This window comes from Melospiza georgiana, chromosome 7 (assembly GCF_028018845.1).
Source record: "Melospiza georgiana isolate bMelGeo1 chromosome 7, bMelGeo1.pri, whole genome shotgun sequence".
Lineage (NCBI taxonomy): Eukaryota > Metazoa > Chordata > Aves > Passeriformes > Passerellidae > Melospiza > Melospiza georgiana.
In genome coordinates, this window is record NC_080436.1 from 27777019 (window position 1) to 27790196 (window position 13178).

The window sequence follows — 13178 nt, forward strand, 5'->3', positions numbered from 1 at the left end:
CTTCTAAGGACTTCTATCTTTCCCTATTCGCTGAGTAACAGCTTTAGGAGTAAAAAGTATAATTGGTATAGTAACCTTCAAGATTAATGATTATATAAGTGTTTTGAAAGTTCTCATGCACTAAAATTTGGAAGTCACTGGAAGATGTAAAATATGCACTATGCATCTGGAAAGGCAATATATTAAAAGAGGTCCTTCATAACAAGAATAATAATTGAGTATTTTTTTTAAATAGCACTACTTTCACTAATTGTTCTCTGTTTTATAACTAGGGAAAATATCTAATAAAATATATTAAATATTTATATTTTTCCTCTAATAATCATTAGAGAAACACTGTTCCCACACTTGGAATATCGTAGTACAGGCATAGGCAGTTAAAAAATAATAAATCTCATAAAACTAATTTCTTAATGACAATGAAAACAAATAATTTCAAAGTTTTTTATGCAAGATAAAAAGTCCCCTCTTCACCCTAAAAAAATAAATCCATATTACCTGAAATGACTAGGGGTTTGGGAGGAGGAAATTCTGCAAAGATCATCTTTCCAGCACTGTAAAGATGATGTCACTACAGAATTTCTTGGTTTACATTAAAGCAAGAAAATATTACTTATCAGACAATTCTAATTGTGTGACTACACTTTTTTTTTAATATATAACAAGGTCACCTTAGCTTACACAACAGTTTAGGAAAAGAAAAGGCAAAAAAAAGCATTGGCACCTGAGTTCATGCAAGGAAGAACATTTCATTATCCTTACAGCTTGGGGATCCCTGATGGGAAAGGGCCCCAGGGACAGCAGCAGACTCCCAGACCATAAAGGAGCAATGCAGCAGAATTTCCACACGACAAAATAGCCTAAGAAAATTAAAGTTTTAATAAATCAGAGTCCTCCCCGTAAATCATCTGGACCTATCTGTTTTTCCATCTTCCCATTCCTGCACTGCTACTATGCAAAGATCCAATCTTAGAGCTGAAAAAAAGTTTCTGTGAAAACAACACTTTTTCAAGAAGGTACCTCAGGAACAGTTTGCAGGGGCCTCTGCAGCTGATGGGTGTCTAACAGCAGGAAACATTGAGTACATTAACCCAAGGTGGAATACAAATCTGCTAACCAAGGAGAAAAGAAGAGGATGAGCAGAAATTAAAGACCTTTGGTTTCTGCTGCTGCTGACTGCAGATGTAATGAAACTGTTCCTTATTCCATCTTACATACTGAAGCTCTGGTCACTGACTGTAGCTCTCTACCTCTCCATCTGTCTCTGTCTCCTCTCCTCTCCATTCCTCTCCTTTCTCCTCTTTCCAATCAGTTTGCAAGTGTGTCTCATCACTAAATCTGGTGTCTACATAAGATCACACCCCTCTGCCAGTCCTGAAGGGGTTTGCAATGCTTTGTTCACTGCTTGCATCTCTCTCTCATGTACCATTTTCACTAGCCACAAGCAACAGGTTTCTATTTCTCTGCTCATGAGCTTCTCACTACAGGATTAATCCAACATTTAGAAAGGGCTCAGAGCAAAATCAGTACAACCTTGTAACAGCTACTGAAGACCTGAACACTACAACTCAAACCAGTTTATTTATTTGGATTAATCTAATCTAAGAGTGAATCAGTAGAAGTGAAGTGACACACTTTTTAGCAACAGGAAATTTGTCTTATTTTACAGTATATAACAGTACAATAAGAGTACTCTTGTAAGTTGGTTCCCCACAAAAGAATTGGTTTTTCAGACAGCTAGAGCCACTCATTTGTTCCAAAAATGTACCAAACAAATGCAAAGAAACTCACTGAGCTCTGTAGGCATATGGATTACATAACTATTTGTTCCATATTTATTCAGAATTTTTAAAGCTGTCTATTTAAGCCTTCAAATGCCATGGAACATAATTTGCAAACAAAAATAATGAAACTTGGTCTACTGATATACAAGAGTTGCTGGCCAAACTCCATCATCTCGGAGGAAATCTCCCCTATTTTCCACATTCACCATCCTAGCATGCCACAAACAAGATTTTCTGTCTTAATAGATGCCTGGAAGGGAAACAACAGCTTTCTGGCTGTGGCAGACAAAACTGCTGGAGATGACAGGAAGACACGAATGTTTTGGGACCAGACATCACCAGCCACAGCCATGCCAACCACTGTTCCCATTCCAATGGAGTCCACTCTTCCCACCCTATGGAGTCACACCCTATAGCTACTAGCACAAAAGTAGCAGAGAAAAGATAATTGAGAATATCCGCAATGTAGGACTGAGAAATTAGAGAACATTTCTCAGCCCTCCTGAGTGAAATGGTTACAGAAAAGATGCATTTCAGGCAATTTGCAAAGGTGTAAGACTAAAAAGTCAGTAACAAAAGCACAAACTGTCAATAACCATGTTTCTTGGCAATTTTTTCAGGGTCAGAGTGAATTGCTGCCAAACACCATGCACAGAGAATTCCTGAGGACGCTGCTGATGTTAATATCAGCATGAAATTACCTAGACTCCACCTTAATATCACTTTACAGTTAACCAACAATAAAAGCACGTTGTAAGGTCACGGAATTCATACAAAACTCAGTTAGCTTAAGGCTAGCTCCAGCATCTCAACAGTAAAGGGTTATTCGAAATCTAAGTATACCCATTTTATTCAGACATAAATCCATACAGAGTGCACTTGACAAAAACAGATATACTGACAGTTTGAATTATCCTTCCAACAGAAGAACTGCCCTGGCAATACCAAGAAAGACAGATTTCCTGAGAATGTACTCAGGAGGCCACCTTTGCAGTAAGCTCAGTGTGTAAAACCAGAATTAGAAGCAAATTAGTAACATCCAAACAGCATCTCAGTATCAGGCAGTCTTAAATCTGAACAGTCCTAATTACAACAAAGGGATAATGGTTGCCTCTTCAAAATCTGTAGTAACATAGCAATGAAAACTTCTGGAAAACCTTGCTTCCCTGCAGCAAGAATGAATTACTTTCTTCATTCCTACTTGAAAGTAGCAATTTGCTTTCTGTTTGTTCTTGTTCTTTTCTTAGAGCAAAGGTGGGAAAGGAAATAATCCATACGTACTCACCGCCTAACACTTATTGGACTGGCAATAATTACTGTGCATAAAGGAGTTTAAATATATCTTAATACTAGTATAGCAGGAAGCATTATAACAAGACATGCAAAAACTCATTCTCTAACCCAAGCAAACAACGTGGGACTTCTCATTGCTACATGTGGAAATTTGCTCTGGTCTTGCTTGGAGGGTGTTAGGACTAGGAGCTAAAAGATGCTTTAGAATAAATTAGCACAATTATAAATCTGACAAGAAGATTAATATTCTAACTATGTTCACAATAATTAACTCACCAAAACAGTTCCAGAGTCATTATCCAGCTAGGGTGGAATGGGAAAGTTTACAGCACCCCTGTAGATTTATAAGCCAATTAAGGGTGACCCTCCTCTAGACTTCATTAGAAAAGCCTCTGGTTCAGCAAAAGCTCACACGTGCAAGCAAGAAGTTTCCCAGTGAAAGGCAATGCAAGGGATCTTTATCACCTCTTTTAAAACACTTTTCCTGCTCCCCTGGAAATTACACATTCCTAATGCACCCTCAGCCTCCTGCCAACCCTCGAGGCCTTGCACAGCATCCTCACACCTGATAGAAGCGTGACACCACTGGGGCACTGCTGTGGGAGGGGAGCTCTGCTTTATTCCCTGCATGACCAAGGGGCCAGGGGCCAATACCAGAGGAGCACTTCTGATCTTCTGATGCAGCTCTGGGGTAAAGGCTCACAGCCCCTGTCCCACCCAGAGCCACTTTGTGCCTTCCATGCACAGTGGACAGCAGCTTTATCAGAACATGCACCAACCAAGTCAGCTGATACCAGCTGGCCACTGCTAACCAGCTCACTCCTGCTCAATGTGCACGGGCCTGCATGGAGTGTGAACTATCTCTGTGCCATCTCTGCCATTTTCCCTCTTCACTGCCTTTCTGCACAGATTCATTGTTCTAATATAAAAGCCTTCTCTGCCACTGTCAGAGGAGTCTGCCTTTATCTCCAATTCCACAAGCTCTCCTTCTCCTTTCAAAACCCCGTATAAAGAACATCTCTTTTCTCCTTTTGTTGCATGCATCTATGCCTGTTTCATCCCTTCCTTTGTGCCTTCCTGCATAATTGTGTTTTTCAGCTTTACAAAGTATTTTTCAATATAGATAGCATAAAAATTGCAATCTAAAATGAAATAGCATTATATCACAACCCACACTTTTTTTCCCAGTAAAATACACAATTTCCACTGACTCAAGCTGTGATGTGTATGCAGGTAAAGCAAATGCTGAATTATTCAACACTTAAAAACACTGAAAAATCATTTACTTGTTACAAGCAATAAGATTTATGTTTTATGTCTCCCAATCAATAGCTAGTGTGTCCACACATAGCTGATTTATCCATATTGAAAATATAATTATAAGTCTAGTTTGCTCTGAACCAGAAAGTCCTTTTGTAACAAGATTATTTAAATACAAATGGGGTTGGAAAATTGGTTTTAAATGGCTAATCTGTCTTGTCTTCAACTCCAGCTGCAGAATTTACTAACATCATAAACACAGGCTGAGTGAAAACTTAAAAGGTTTTCTGATTCTCCCTGCGATCTGTCTATGCAGTCCTCATTAACAGGGAAGTTGATGGGAGCTGCATGCAAGCTGGGAGAGGAGGATAATAAGCCTTGTAATCTCTATAAAGAGAAAGGGACTTTTACTGGTGATATGTCATATATGCTGGTGTGCAAACATCTGTCTTACTGGCAGCCCAATAAAGAATTTATGTGCCCAGGTCTCCAGTATACTGCTGAACATCTCTGCCATATGGGTGGACCAAACTTATACCCACAACAACTCCTCAGAGCATCAGAGCACTTGCAACAGGGACCATCAGACATTCCTGGGATCATTAAGAAAAGTTTCATCTGGACAGATTTACTTGGGGATAATTGAAGGCCCTGTTGCCTTCCTGCTGCTCCCACCACCTGTGTTCAATGGCCCAGTGATATGCAGCGGGGAAAGGCTGGGCCAGTGCATGAAAGAGAACACTAAAGTGTCACCAACTGGGAATACACCATGGCTTTCTCTCTGAGTCATGCACAAAGGCTGGGCCAGTGCATGCTCCTCCAAGAGAGCCCTGCAGTGTCACCAACTGGGAATACACCATGGCTTGCTCTCTGAGTCATGCACATAGCCTGGGAGAAAATGCAGATCAAATCTGACTTGGCTTGAGTGGAAATTAAGGATTGGTAACTCGCCACCTCATCCTGACAGAGGAAACTACTACCTTAAATCCGTCTTTCACCGCCCATCCCACCCACCCACAATGCTGTGTTTAACAGTTAATTTTCTTCATACCAGTGTAATTGGTATGGGGGTCTGGTTTGGGTTTATGCTGGAAACAGTCTTGATAACTGAGGGATGTTTTTATTCCTGCTGAGCAAAAAACATCACTGAACCAAAGCCAGCACAGATAGAGATTCCCAAGTCTGGAACTCCCACACTTGTGACAGATTGGTACAGTGCACAGATTGTGACATTGGAGGCTACCCTGGGGGGCAGCTTTCCCAGCCCTGTGAAGTGATCCACTACCTTAAGTCAAGGGCAAGGGCTCTTTCTTATGGTTGTGCAATGCAGAACTTCCCTTACAGCCATTCAAGAGCCAGATGTTCAGGACAAGCACCATGTTGTGCTTGTCCTCATTTCATCCAAGGGTCTGAAAAAACCTTTAACATTCAGCTGGACAGCACACTTCTATGTTTCTTCTTGGTTAGAAAAAACCCTAAGGAAAGGATAACTGCCAATAAAAGAGGAACACTGCATAATTTGAAATTATAATTCTGTACATGCTTCTGAAGGCCTCTTTGGCTTTCCTCTTTGTGCTCTGAATGGCTCTCTAGACCTAATTTAATTCAGTGAAGAAAATCCAAAAGTGCCAGGGAAAAAAAAAATCAACTTTTTCTTTAGTTAGAATAAAAATTGTACAGAAGGAATTCTTGATCTTCATTAATTCCATGGGTAGGCACACAAGCTCCTAAGTGTTAATGAGACTTACCAGTTCAGGTGGACTAAAGCGTCTAATGAAATGGCAAATGAGCCCACTTTGGATTTACATTATCAGATATTTCCTCCAGGAAAGTTTGGTGAAGCATCCTAACAAATCCTTCAATCCCTCTGGGAACATGAAGCAAATGGTTCTTCTGGACTGGAATTACATTACTGGCTCACTTGGTCAGTGTGACTCCTAGAAACTAAGGTAATGGGAAAATTATCCCAATCCTTTGTTTCTTTTTCCACACCCAAAGTCTCAAATTTTTTTTCCTCAATTATATAGAAAATTATGCTCTGTAGTCTATGGTGGTTTCCATTGGAAACCTGTACAAAAATTATTTCTCCAGAAAACAAGCAGCCAGGTCTGCTGAGGCTTTGGAAGTTGTATCAGTTTCTGCCCTGAATCAACTTCGTGCCTGATCACTCCAGTAAAACACGAGAGCCAAAGTTGCTCATAAATCCTAATTCACTGTTAAATGCTTGCTAGGCTTGTTCTTATTCTCATGTGCAATATTAGGTGTCAGATAAGAAACTCATAGATTGAATCCTTAGGGCATTAAAATTTGCTGTGGTAAATTCTATTTGTTGTCTTTTCAAGTTTCCCTTTGAGAAGAAAAAATTAGAAAAGAAAAAGTGTTTACAGAAAGAAAAGGACTAAAAAGTTTGACATGTAATAAAAAATTAATTTGTCCTAATACAAAATTTAAACAAGCCACATAATATTTTCAGCCAAAGAAGCACTTAACTGACACAAAATATGTAAAAATTTCTCAGTATTTCAGATTCCCTGGGGTGGAAGTCAAGAGACAGATTAAATGATCGCTATATTCAATCCAAATTCCACTGCTTTTAAATATTTATACATATATAATTTCTATACATACAATATATACCTATATATATACACTCACACATATAATACTTATACATACATACATATATATATATATATATATATATGTATATATATATGTATATATATGTAAGTAACAGAGCAAAGACAGCCTAATATAATATTTTAAGTGACAGGTGAAGCACTTGACAACTTTATGACCATCTTAGGACCAAAGCTGCTTTTCTAAGGGAAGAAGGATTTCATTAGCTTTCCCTGAATCAAGCCATGATAAAGCAAAGTGATGATACAATGGATTTTAGATGCACAGAAGTTCACCTCCCTGTACATGCATCTCCACTGCTACCATACACTTGGGGAAAATTAGGCAGCTCTTCTCCACTCTTACTGCTGCACCCTAGCTCCCATCACTCACAGTCATTATGTTCTAGAAGCAAAATCTGCTTTTGTGACACAGTGTTTAAGCAAAGTATTAACCAAAGCAAAAACATAAGTGTACTTGGCTACACTTAACATACTCCCCTTTATTTTCATGAAGAATGTGTTTCTTTTAACACCACATATTTTCATGCTACCAGGGCTATTGATGCACAGAACTACACCACAGAGCATGGGGAGAATCCCATTCTATGGGGAGTTACCCATTCACTAGCAATTGACATTTTCTGTACAAAAGGAAGGCTTGTAAACTTTTCTATCCACACCTGTGGTGCCACTGCTGCCCCCATGCACTCCTACCAACAGCACCTGGCACAGCCACACACTGAACTTGTGATGCAGCAATGGTCAAGTCTGCATTAAAGTATTAGAAAAACCTTGATCACTTTCAGTGTGTCTCCTAAATCATCCCACAACCCATGCTGCAGCTCCAGCCTTCTCCAGCTGAGGAGCAATTTACCACCCATCTTCCTCAGTGTGATCTCTCTTGTTCTGGCCAAACACGTATAAGGCACAGAATTAATTTTCATCTTTCCTGGAGGAAGCACGGAGGTGATTAGCCCCATTTACCCTGGTGTGCCTGAATCAGAGCCAACCAGGCACAAAAGCACACAGGTCATTTTAAGTGCCCTGATCATCCTCATAGTCTGAAAAGCCATGTACTCCTGAGGGCCTAAACTTGTATTACTCAGACAGTCGGTGACATAACCCATTTAGATCAAACACCCCGTGGAGTCGCTCAGGTCTGCTCTCTCACCACTGCAGCACTCCTCGGATGTGAAACCAGAGCTGCTTCTCCAAATACCCAAATGAGCCTGAACCAGAGAGCTCTGGGGCCAAAGGCCCTGCCATTCAGACCTACCCAGACGGCGTCGTCCTGTCGGTACTGCCTCCAGTTGTGGCCGGTGTCGCTGAACATGAGCGCGTAGGCGGTGACCCAGTCCGAGCTGCCGTACCTGCCCTGCGTGGCCACCGCCACCACCTCCACTCTGTCTCCCAGATCCACCTGCAGCCACTGCTGCTCGTTGGACTCCAGCGGGGACCAGCCACCAGCTCCTGAAAGATTCGATGAGGAGAATTTAGATGACAATGACAGCACAAAAAAAAATTTTGCTTGCTAAAGAGCCGTTAAATTATTTCAGGCCGTCACAGAGGAGTCTACTGGACCAAGCGGCTGTTTTTTCATATTTTAGTATTAGGAAATACTACATGAGGTGTGCTTCCATCAGGTTATCTCCATTAACCTAAAGCTCATGAGGAATTTTGAATTTCTAAGACATTTAAAAGAAATGTATTATTTTTCAGCTGTACAAACATCAATGAGGTTGGCACACAAAAAAAAAACCCTGAAAAATCATATCTATTCCCTCGCAGTTCTGGGAATGTGAATTTGTAACTTGCAGTTTGCTTTGATATTTTCCTTTTTGCTGTGTTCTGTAAGAAATGCAAAGTGTTAGTTATTTTTATTTGAGCCCTATTAAGTATTTGAAAAAATTGTTTAATTACAGCTTATAAATGCATTTCAGATAATTTGTTGCAAAGCTAGAAACTATTTGATTGAACAACTAAAAGGACTGCCTTCACATTGGAAAGCAGGCTGTCTCTTACATGAGCTTCTAATTTGTATTTGTCCTTTAAAAGTAAAGATTTGCACTATCCCTTGAATTCCTTCATTGGAAGGAATTCACAATTGGAATTCACAAACAGGCTTGTGCCAACACCAAGCCAAAGAAACAGAACTGCAACCACTGCTTGCATTTTACCACTTTGCTCACTGCAATAAATGGAAGATTATGATTAAAAAGAAAACCATTCCAGACTGGAATATATTATTTTATAGTCTCCTGCTTTCTTTTACATCCTAAAATTACAGGCTATGTTTATTTTCCTTTACCTTGTTTCTCCTTGCACACATCTGTTCTCCGCATACACCCAGTGTTCAATTCAGCCTCACCAATAAGCAACCAATGCAGCTATGAAGAACACAAGCCATCAAGCAAGTAGCCAAGACAGCAAATTTTGAGGCTCCCACTGCTTCTGCCACCCAACACTTTTTTGTTTTGTCATTATTAATGAAGTATGGAAAAGCACTCCAGTATGACTACAGTGAATACAATCACATTGGGAATAAAACTGAACATTTCTGTCTCAAAGTTGTTCTATGAAAAGTTTATTGAAGTGAATAGAGTTGAAAGATTAATAAATGTGGTTTCTCTCAATGAACTTAATTTCAATAACTCAGCACTTCTACAAACATTTTCTTTTCCTGGATGGTATTGTACTTTCCAACTCACAACTGAAATCTCTTTGTCTAAGAGTAGGTGTTAGAATTGTCATTATTTATCATTTATTAATATAGGATTTATCGGAACTCCTGAAACAGAACCATATCTATTCCATACCCGTATTGTTCCTGCTCCCCTCGATGACTCAGCCTCCATTCTTCTACAAGAACTCTCCAGGGAAAAGTTTGCAACCAAACCAACATGTACTGCTTCTTAGTGCCATGATTTACCCTCTTCAATCACAACAGAAGTCTTCATCATCACCGATTACTTTACCTACCTTAAATAGAATACTCTGTCCTATGAGTACACCATGAAACACCTAATGAGAATACTAGGAATTTCATCACTGATTTCTTCTTCGACTACTTTATAGCTCTTTTAACTCCATAACTACATATAGCTTATATACTACCTCCTCTTAAAAGTCCTAACAAGCTTAACTCCCACACCACCAATTCTTATTTTGATTTTTTAAGTGCCATATAGAAAATATGGTGTCTACCTTTAAGGTACAAACTACAGAGCTGTGTTCAAAGACAACAAACTACAGATTTCTCCTACACACAATTGTGACTATTGCACACAGGAACCAAGGGCAAGCTTCCTTTGGATTGTAATATCCAGTATCTAAAATAGACTCTGAACACAGTAGTTGCTGCCTGGTTTCCCCCCACCCCTCCCATCACTTTTATTCCAGGAACTGATATAAAAATCTGCTTCAGAAGTTCTGGCAAAGTTGTTCCATTCATGACTCAAAAAAGCCTATTCTAAATGTTTTCAGCACATATTAAAAGAAAGTTGGCATTTTCATCTTTCCTTCATTCAACATAGAAAATGACAACTAGATGAAAGAAAATAGCATATAACAAAAATATTTGGTGAGTTTTCCATTAAAAACATAAAAACTTTGCTTTCTATGTTCTAGTTTATACAAAAATTCTTAAGCCAAGCCTGTTAGCACAGATGCTTCCCAGCAGTATGTCAAACATCATAACTAAATATCTACTTTATGCTTTCTCCCTTCTGCTGCTAGAAGTGGCAGGAATGTGATATGCTTTCAACAAAAGTGTTTGGCTTTACTGTGCACTGCTATTTTCCAGCTTGAGCACAACACCACAGGCTTCTAATTTCGAATTCAAACAAATGATACACACTGAACAGAAATTTGGGAGATCTGTGCTGAGCTTGAGCCCTAAAATCATAGATTGCATGGTATCTCTGAACTGCATCTCTCTTTACATGACAAGCACATTTATCTGCTGGGAATGTCATTCTTTAGATGCAAGCACTGCAGACACAGCACTGCCACCTGCTCATAGCATCACCTCTCCAAAGCTGATCTTCCAAGAAAGATCAGTTACAGACCATGCCTTCACAGAACAGCAGCTGCTTCGTACATTTTTTTCCTGTGGAGAAACAAGCCCACTGTGTTTCCCCTCTCCTAAACCCTCCACCATTACCATTTCCACAGGTGGACAGTAATTCTAATGCTGGTAAGAATGGCAGCTAATATCCCAGCAACAGCAAAGCTGCATTGGCTGCATGACTGAGGGCAGAACTGAAGCTTTTCCCACTGGGCCTCTCTCCATTCTGCTAATAAAGCAAACATGTAGCTTCTGCTTGCTTCTGTGGTTATCCCAAATCCTCACCAAATACTGCTGTGAGTGACAAAAATCAATAAAAGTTCTTCTTCCTCCACATTTACTCCATCATACAGAGCAGGTGGCACAAGGGATACTGGCATTTTTTCCAGCACAGTCTGTGTCTGCACATTTCTTTTATGCACATCATTCCTGATAGTGTGTCAACAACCCATCCTGTACTTTTCTTAGTAAGTACCAAAAAAGCACAACCAAAGCAGAGCAACTATTTAGAGCCCTTTGCTTCTCTACCCACTTTGATGCTTGCCCTGTGGACTGTTTGCCAACAGAGGCCCAAGACAAAGGACAAGAAGACTAATGGGCAACAACACAGGCTGCTGAAGACACAACTTACAGCACATCAAGTCCTCTGAACAGATTCAAGCATAACCCAAAGTTTTTTTCCTGCAATTGGGCACAAACATATTGAAGAGGACTATATAATTTCTTTTTAATTGTGCCATAAACACAAGCCAGACAAAAATTTGGCTTTGATTATGCCCATCAGATCTGCACATGTGATTTGGGTGTGTTAAGACATCACATTGGCTGTCACATGAAAACAAGAGAGACAGGATGCTCAATATTTCCCCTCTCTACCCACCAGGTTCCCAGGAGCATCGACAGGATTCTGCCCATTGTGCTACACCATCATTCCTCACAGCTCACACATTTCACATCTTCTGGAGATCATTTCAAAAGAGGTATTCAACATGGTATGGTACGAGGAAGATACCCCAGCAGAGAAACAATACCACAGGAACCTGATATATTGTTCATATTCTCCATAGCAACAAATCATAATGTTAGAAATCTGTGGAGAGCAAGGATGTGATGGTTTCTCAGTTGGAAACCCATATGACTCCAAGAAATATGATCAAATACTTTTGTTTCTTTTTTCAGACTGTTTGTACATTTTGCCATAGTTGTTTCAAAAATTGCATTTAAGCTCAGTGTTACACAGTCAATGCTTTTTGATGTTCCCCAGGGCTGCTCAGGATGCCCATACTTATTTGTAGTTGATTATTAGAAAGCAAAGGGAATTATTATTTCCACCCTACCTGCCTTACAAACAGCTCAAATGGCTTTATATACAGTATATATTACTAAAAACTCCTGGACTTCCCACTGCAAATAAGTGCTTCCCTGCTGCAGAATTTTACTTCAATGCCCAGATCAAACACTTCCTGGCCATAAAATAAATTCTTTTTGACACTATATATGCTTTATTTTCTCATACATAATTGCATATACTGACTACTCAGGCTGAGAGCTAATAAGAACTGAAAAATCTTAGGTGATACAGTCATACTGTAACAATTTTCTTATTATTTTTCATTATTTATTTACTGTATTCAAAATAGCTGATAAATCCCTCTTGTGGGAAAATAATATATTTCATACCTCAGAATCTTATTTATCAGAATTATACTAGCTCTTTAGCATTACCAGTACAGATTTATCAGCATTTTAATTAAGCACTTTCAGCTGTTCACACAAAGCTTTACTCATGGGTACTTTGTGTGTTTGTTTTTCTAAATGGCGCATTCCACTACTGCAGGCCTTTTTTTTAAAACAACAGCCTTTTACTTATGTTATCTATTACTGAATAAACTTGATGAATTAGAACTTTCTGTCAATAAAGGACTGGGTTGTACTTTATAAATTCATCTCTATTTGTTGCATTCATGTTTACATTAACAAATATATTAATCTGGCTTTCTACCCAGAGGCTCTGTTCCTTGAAGCACTGTCTTATCAATTAGAAGCAAAGCTAAGCCAACTCATCAAAACATTCAGAAAGCCACAGACCAGTCCTTGTTAAGAAATATTATTTCCTGTAGAGATATCTCCTATTTGCATTCAAGTATCAGTCCC

The 13178-nt window shown here is 39.3% G+C and overlaps 1 protein-coding gene across 1 annotated transcript in view; it reads right to left on the reverse strand.

The window, feature by feature from the left end:
• Positions 1–13178, reverse strand: part of CNTNAP5 (contactin associated protein family member 5) — a 260487-nt gene that overhangs the window by 175734 nt on the left and 71575 nt on the right. The window contains exon 3 of the mRNA XM_058027494.1: positions 8235–8428. Within this exon, the coding sequence (XP_057883477.1) occupies positions 8235–8428 (194 nt within the window). The remainder of the gene's footprint in view (positions 1–8234; positions 8429–13178) is intronic.